General features: G+C 39.6%; 1 protein-coding gene across 1 annotated transcript; it reads left to right on the top strand.

Annotated features, from left to right (window-relative positions):
* Positions 1-1,850: 1,850 nt before the first annotated feature.
* On the top strand, positions 1,851-6,797 carry tas1r3 (taste receptor, type 1, member 3). The gene is made up of 8 exons (XM_068711722.1): positions 1,851-2,068; positions 2,197-2,497; positions 2,859-3,215; positions 3,307-3,726; positions 3,839-4,042; positions 4,194-4,314; positions 4,777-5,147; positions 5,246-6,797. Exons 1-8 carry the CDS (start codon positions 1,866-1,868, stop codon positions 5,837-5,839), a joined length of 2,571 nt encoding a protein of 856 aa, XP_068567823.1. The 5' UTR covers positions 1,851-1,865; the 3' UTR covers positions 5,840-6,797.
* The last annotated feature ends 1,770 nt before the right edge of the window (positions 6,798-8,567 follow it).

Genomic DNA, 8,567 nt, shown 5'->3' with positions numbered 1-8,567 from the left:
GAATGTCAACTAAAACTGTAAGTGGTTGTAAATTCAAGTAACATTAAGGTGTGCATGGTAATTGCTTTTTGCACTGAGGCTTGCTCTGCCCGGTTTGGCAACTAATTCTTGACCTATTAATCAAATGACAATCTTGTGTTGACGTGTGATCGAGAAGAATACTTTTGCCCATGTGAGGCAGATAAACAAAACACTTCCTCAATTGACTCTGTTTGGGACTTTGTATGAAAGTGAGTATGCTAACATCAAAGAGAAATGCTCAGGAACAAAACCCAAGTCTTCTTTGTATAATACAATGAAGAAGTCTCTCTTTTGTTTCTATTTTTACTTTCAGCATCCATCATTCTGCCAGTTAATCTGTCATTGTGCTCCAATTAATTAATTACTGTGACATTTCTAGCCTGTGTCATATGCCATTAACTTCATTTCCTCATTTTCCTTCCTTAGAAGTCTTACTTGAGTGACGCAATAGACGACACGATATTATTCTCATATTTAGCCTTTGTTTGAGACAGTGCAGCATAGTTCACAGTGCAGATTTAAAAGGTTCTTACTGTACAAAAGGGTGTGTATTTCATGTAAAATCAGAAGAAAACAAAGCTCCGACACTCTTGTGTCGTGGTAAAAATATGAATGTCCTACAGCTAGAAGCTATTATCACACAAAAAATACCCTTTATCTGAGCGTGTCGGTGCTTTGTTTCCTCTGGCCTTGGTACTCAGAAGAACCTAATTATAATCTAGCAGAACATTTCTGGAGAAGATGATTTTTGTATTTATTTTATAACTCCAGTATCTCACATTTGTTCTTATTTCACCACTTTAATTGTTGTCCAACTATACATGTTAAAACAAGCTATGTGGATTTCAAAGCAAACAAGTAGCCTGGACCTGTAACAGAAGACAAATATTACGGCTTGTTCAATATGATGTTGTCCAGGGCCTTTTAAAAGAGCATTATGTCTACTGTCGGTGTATGCAAATGTCTTGGGAGGAAATATGCCAATGTCCTTGTATGGATGACAAACATTCAGTGTTGCATGTAAATGTGCATGCAAAAGCACCACTGAGGTGAATGCAAAACATGAAAACTAAAAAGTCAAAACATTTAATACAAATGATCATAATACACATCGTATTATGAGCTTTAACAGTATTGAGCTTGATACTTATTGCTGGTTTATCTTAACGGCTCACTGGTTGCAGTGACTGAGTTAATGTAGTAAACATTTTCCCTAAAATAAACCAGCCACTATAAGTAACATTCGCAAAGTGATAAATGTGAGGTTTGGCTGTGCTAACAACTCCGGGTGAGAAGGTAAAAATGCATTTACTGCACCTATCTCCACACAGATAGTTAAACCAAAGAGAATCAAAGAGAAAGCCAATGTCAGGAAAATGCTCCGGAAAAGATGAACACCACTTGTCCGACACACACGTCTACATACACACAAGGTGCAGAGTGAATCTTTCCTTCTTCATTGCAGCGCCTGACAAATAAGACAATAACGTCATTAAATAAGATGCTATCATTCACAATTCCTTTAGAATTAAGGATCTATCGATCTAGACATGATCACAATAATAGTGCAATTAATGCTACAGCTATTAAAGATTATCTTTATTATAAAATGTCATGTCATTTTATACCACAAATGGAAATGTGGGTGAAATACTATAAGGATCATTTCACATGTTTTGCAGTTACTTGGTATTACACCATCAGGTGGCCGGTAAGGGGAGGGGCCCATTGCACCAATTTCACTTTGTGGGTTTTCGGGTGAGTTTGCATACAACAACAGAAGTACTGACACATATGCGCGCTGTTCTCGTTACTTTACCTTCAGTCTGCCGGTTCTCTGCGTCATGGCTGCACGTTTCACTCTGCTGGTTTTGTGCTGGGCATTCAGACCGAGCTGCGGTGAGAATCCACCCGAATGGTTCCACAACATTTCTACCAGTCTCTTCAATTTGTCTGGTGACATTATGCTCGGAGGGCTCTTTCCCATTAACCAGCTCTCCAGCAACCTCAACCAGAGGAGGGAGCCTAACAACATCAGCTGTGAAAGGTAAGAGGTTGTGAAAAATAGCATTTTTGGGAAATAATTACCCTATTATTTGAGATTCTACACAAATACAGTATGTACGCTTAACTAACAAGTCTTCTTGTTTTTTTTATCTGCTTGTGGTCCCATAGTTTAGATGAGTTTGGACTGGCCCTCTCTCTAGTAATGAAATATGCAGTGGATGAGATCAATGCAAACCAAATTATGCTCCCTGGCATCAAGTTGGGTTATGAAATCTATGACTCATGCAAACAATCTGCCGTCGTTGTGAAGCCCACCATGTCTTTCCTCACTGCAAAATGGAACAAAGCGCTATCTGTGGAGTGTGATTACACAAACTATGAGACCAGCATATCAGCCGTGATTGGGCCTCACAGCTCAGAAATGGTGTCGGTCATAGGAAAACTCCTGGGATTCTTTCTGATGCCGCAGGTTTGACTGCGAATATGTCAGGTCATATATCTGCTCACGTTCACGTCCTGGGCTGATTTGACATTTCCTTAAAGAAATATTTCTAATGTTAAAAATTACAAAGTGAGGTAAAACATTTGCCTCTACAGTGTCCGGCAAAAAGTTGATTCTTTTATCTCAGAGGGAAGTGAGTAATACATTGTTAGAAAAAGGTGAATTTTGGCTGTATCACAGAAAAATATTAATTTGTTCTTCATTATTGTCAATCATTAACTGCTTTGTCATTTTTTACACTATAGTTATAAGAACAACTGCTCACTCAGTAAATGTGCATTAGGCCTTGTATTTCAATAATGGTATAATACAACTTTTCTTGCTTCAGGTAAGCTTCGGTGCCACCAGTGATAAATTCAGTGACAAGCTTCTCTACCCGTCATTCTTCCGCACCGTGCCCAGTGACAAATGGCAAGTGGACGCCATGGTGCTTCTGCTGAAGGAGTTTGACTGGAACTGGGTGGCAGTGGTGGGCAGTGAAGAGGAGTATGGGCAACGAGGTGTGCAGGAATTCTCCAAAACAGCAGAAAATATGTCTGTCTGTGTGGCCTATCAGGGACTGATTCCAGTGTATACTGACCCTGAACCAGCGATAGATACCATCATCAAAAACATCCAAGCAACAGAAGTTAAAGTGGTAGTGGTCTTTTCTATCGCAGATCAAGTTGAGGTCTTATTTAAAGAGGTTAGCGAAGCACTTTTGACAAGTATTACATGTAATTGGTGGATAGATCATATTCAATTCACAACCAATGATCCAATCCAATCTACTCCAGGTCATCAGGAGGAATGTAACTGCTGTGTGGATTGGCAGCACAAGTTGGGCCATCGCTAATCGACTGACATCGCTCCCCAATATCCAAACAATCGGCACAATCATCGGATTCATTGACAACACACAGACCCTGGACCTGCTCCCTGCCTACACACAGGAGCTCTTCACCAAACTGAGTGAAGAGAGGGCGAAGACCCCCCTTCCAGCACAAAAGTCCACAGGCCTTCCTGGCAATCCCTGCCCACAATGTTGGAACCTGTCACCTGCTAATATTAGCTTGGTGACAGAGCCTGCAGTGAAGCACCAAGCTTTCGCTGTGTATGCTGCCGTCTACAGTGTGGCTCAGGCCCTGCACAACCTGCTGGAATGCAATTCAACTGCGTGTATGCATGGACCTGAAACCAAAATTTTACCCTGGAAGGTGATTTCTTTTTTCTTTTTTTTTCCATCTGCTGTATAGGTGATTGTGATTTGTAACAAAACATTGTTTAACAACATTAAGATTATTTTATGAATACAATCTTGTTTTGCAGCTGTTGGAGGTTTTAAAGAATACTTCTGTAGAGATAAATGGCACACATTTAAAATTCGACAGCGATGGCAACCCAAACATGGGATACAATATAATTCAGTGGGTCTGGAAAGCTTCGGGTTTAGACTTTGAAGAAGTTGGAAATTTTAGTAGACAACTGTCCATCAACAAAACTCTCTTCAAATGGCACACTGTAAACTCTGAGGTAATTTCAAGAAATGTATTAAGAAATTATTATATACATTTGAACATGAATACTTTAAAAGTTTAGTGGTTATCTTCCATCTGATCCTAATCCAGTTTGGGTTCCTGAAATGTTACCATAACAATCCAAACTTTTTTAACAACTTTTGCAGGTTCCTCAGTCCACCTGTTCAGAAGCCTGTGGGACAGGCCAGGTCCGCAGAGTCAAAGGCTTCCATTCCTGCTGTTTTGATTGTATCGACTGTTTGGCCGGAACTTACCAGGCAAATAAGGGTAATGTGGTATCTGTCAAATACTTGATTTGTATTTAAAGTAATAGTGGAACATTTCAGGGAAATGTGCTTATTAACCAACAGCTAAATGAGAAGGTGTGACCAGTATGGTAAATGTATTTGTTTAGCTCAGCATAAAGACTGGAAACAGCACAAAACAAGCTAGCCTGGCTCGGTCCAAAGGTAACATAATCTGCCTAAAATAAAACTTTACATTTTCACATTTCAGTTTTTGTAGAGATTAAACAAACAAGATATTGTGTTAATTAGTGAGCTTTGGAGATGCTAGTAGGCAGATTTGCATTACATTCGGACACTGTTTCCCCCTGCCTCCAGTCTTTAGTGCTAAACTAAACCAGCCAGCTGCTGGCCGTATCTCCAGATGTAAAACACGGACATGATAGCGGTAGATGGTGTGCTTGTTAATCAAACCAAATGTCATGTTGTGCTTTGTGACTTATAGACGACATCCAGTGCACAAAGTGCCCTGATCGTAAATGGTCTCTGGACCGCAGCAACAATTGCACTGAACCCACCTTCTTCTATTTGTCCTGGGACACGCCTGAGGCTCTGGAACTGACCGTGGCTATGGTGCTGCTCCTGGTATTTCACATCTCAGTGGGTGTTGTGTTCCTGAAACACCGGGGGACCCTGTTGGTGACAGCCTCGGGGGGAGCCCTGAGTTTTGTGGCTCTGCTTAGCCTGACGGGAGCTTGCCTCAGTCTGCTGCTCTTCCTGGGGCAGCCAGGGGACTTGGTGTGTCGCATTCAGCTGCCCTTCACCTCCATTTTCCAAACAGCGGCCCTCTCCATTATCACATCCATCTCACTACAGGTGAGGAATGACAGGTAAAATGCAATAATGTAGACAACTGTAGGACAAAATATAGAGTGCACATTGTAATCTGGTTGCAAACTCGTCTTTTTAAACAGATTCTGTACGTGACAGAGTTCCCAAAGATGGCCGCCTCTCACCGGCACACACTAAGAGGCCCTGGAAGCTGGCTGTTTGTGCTGGTCTGCTGTAGTGTACAGGCTGGTCTCTGTGGCTGGTTTGTTCAGGAAGGGCCTTTGCTGTCTGAGTATGTGGCAAAAATGAAAATAGACTTTGTGAGAGAATTTCTGTCATGTCCAATGTCACCCTTGTCTGGATTTGCTGTAATGCAAGGGTTCAACAGCGCATTGGCCCTTATATCATTCATGTGCACCTTCATGGCAGCAAAGCCTCTTCATCAGTACAACCTCGCCAGGGACATCACCTTTTCCTCTCTGTTCTACTGCGTGATTTGGGTGATCTTTATTCCGATCTACATAGGTTTGAATGAGAGGAACAAGTCTATAGTCCATGTTTCTTTCTCCCTGGCAAGCAACTTGGGATTGGTGGCAGCCTACTACTTCCCAAAATGTTACTTGCTGTTGAGAAAGCCTGAGCTCAATACAGCAGAGCACTTTTGTACCTTCCTAGAGGGCGCTCCAGTAACACAAGCTCAGGAGGAACCACAACCCCGGGAAGAGTCAGAGACATAAACTTAAGATTTATGAATGCACTTTATGCATAAAAACTCAAAGAAAGGAGCTGTACAAGTCACATATCTTGTAAATTGTACATTTGTATGCTTTATATATGAATGTTTGTCTGTGTCATAAACTAGTTTAAGCCTACAGTATAGGCTCCTATTATGTAATATGAATATGTTATTGTGAAAAACATAACACATATCAGCTCAAATGTGTATTTTGTAATTTTCCATGATAATAAAGGGTCAAAATGTCTTGTTAACATTGCTAATATACTGATATTGATGCTGATATCTATAAAAAAAACATATACAATCTAAACATATATATAGATTTTTCAAGGCACTGCTTATACTTGAAATAACGGTCAGTGGTTATGTAGAGAGCATTTTAATGTGGCTGGTTGGAGGCTTTGAGCCAATTTCAACATATCCTGTGGGGTAGTTCAATAAATAAAAAGGCAATTTTTAAGCTCCACATATGCACAATCTGAATATGTAATCGAGTACAACAAATTATTATCTTGTGTTTATAAAATAAGATACATACATAGTTCTTTCTGGACCTTTAAGGCACAATTTAACACTGACACTTAACACTATTATTGCTACTTTTACTTAACCAGAGCCGTATAAAGAGAGCGTCGCATCAACGGAAGTTCAAAATACTTGATCGTCATGTGATTCACGTAGATTTCAGATAGTTCCAGGAAGTACTTGGCGGGTGATTTGAAAGCATAGATATTGGTAGAAATTGGTATGAACAGAAAGACAGAAATGCGCTTTTTGCTAAGTAGTCAATAAATGAATTGATTTATATAACAGAGCAATGACATGTGTATTTAGTGACATTCATTTTGTGTTTTTAATAGAACAGTTTGATAATATTTGAAGGTTAGTAAGTGTAACAGCTTGAGTTTCCTGCCTTGTTGACACTTTTTTGACTAAAGTTCCCGTGTTCAATGGAATAGTAAGAATCTGTAACACTTTACTTGATGTGTATTATATAATGTGAAAAAATATAAATATTGATGTGCAAATGTGTTGAGATTTACTATTAATTTCTATGTTTGACAGTGAATTGTTCCATCCTCGTTTCTAAGGGTCTCATGTCTGGTAAACTCGTGAGCTTCACAAGGACGCTCCTCCTCCTCCTCACAGTGAGTGAGCGTCGAGGACACTTTGAGTTCTAGCCATCCATTATGAGTAACCGCTTATTCTAGTCAGGGTCGCGAGGGGGCTGGAGCTGATCCCAGCTGACAATTGGGCGAAAGCATGCTACATCCTGGACAGGTCACCAGACTACAGGGCTGATACAGAAAGACACAGACAAGGACCCTGCCAGCTGATCGAACCCGGGACCCTTTTGCTGTGAGGCTATAGTGCTAGCAACCATGCAGCCCACACCTTGAGTTATTAAAGTTGAATGACGGGGACAAATGGCTTGCATCAAGTGTTTTGAGAGTGACACGTCTCTGTCACACAACTTTGAGTTAACACAGTTAATGAGTTAATCGAAATTAATCTTTAGCTTTGTGCAGTATTTGGGTCATTACAGTAGCTTGTAACAGTAAATAGATGTCAAAGAAACTAGTTTTTTTTTCACTTTTATATTCAAGAAATGTGACTTTTGTTGGTCTCAATGTAAGTGCATAGAAATGGACATGCAGCTAAAAACAGGGACAACAAAGCTGAACAAGGTAAACAAACATTTGTCAACTAGAAAAAGATGCGAATCATATCCTTAGAATTGTGAATAGCTGTGCAGTCAACTCCTAGAACAGTGTTCACACAGAAGCACAGTACTGAATCATTCTTAAAACCAAAACCTGTGTTATATTATGATGTTAAGAGGCTGAGTTTGAACAGAACATGCAGGTTTGAGGATGAATGATGATGACGACAGTGATGAAGGTGCAGTGATGATGGTGAGGATACAGGGATGAAGGTAAAAACGGGGAGCACATGGTACTATGACTGGGTGGTAACTGAAGTCTACTGAAACGTTTACCATTAGAATAAACTAAATATCTCTTCATTTTTCAATTACCATTATTTACGGCCAAATAATCAACACAGATATGTGTGGATCTGAAATGACATAGAAATACAAAGTAAATACGTGCTTTAGATTGTAAATAAACTACAAACATCATATATCAAATTAAATGAACAGCATTATTAAATACACCTGTATCAATAACCTAGATAATTAGCAAAGACAGAGGCATATATGTTTAAATCTACGATTTAATTTCACTCATACTGCCATCTAGTGGTAGAGAGGGGAAACACTTTCTGTAATAAGCTCTGCTTTTACTCAAGCAACAGTGGAAACCGTAGAAAAAAAGAGCAACAACTCTGCACACACACAATTATATTATAAATTAGATTAAACTATATTCTGCATTGCACCAAAAAATGCACTCGTTAATCTAAAACTGGATAAATATACAATATTAAACCACCAATAATCTACTAATGTTACCCTGCTATGTGCTTGCATAATAGACTATATATAAGAATGTCTTGCAGATGGTAATTCTATTGCTTTGGCTTTTATTTTTAAATACTCTTACCTTCGTGTCACCGGTCTTGCTTTGCATCTTTCTTTCTTTTTTTAAATAGAAAAATCGTGTCGTTATTTTGAGTTTGGATCCACACAACAAAACGTGCTCCTCTCAGGTTGTGTGTGGTACTGCAGACTCGGACCTCTTCACTCAACCTGTTTATTATGG

This window comes from Cebidichthys violaceus, unplaced genomic scaffold (assembly GCF_023349555.1).
Source record: "Cebidichthys violaceus isolate CVI_PGR_0920_01 unplaced genomic scaffold, fCebVio1.0.p SCAF_17, whole genome shotgun sequence".
NCBI lineage: Eukaryota > Metazoa > Chordata > Actinopteri > Perciformes > Stichaeidae > Cebidichthys > Cebidichthys violaceus.
The sequence above is the reverse complement of the archived record's forward strand: the minus strand, read 5'-3'. Positions and strand labels throughout refer to the sequence as shown.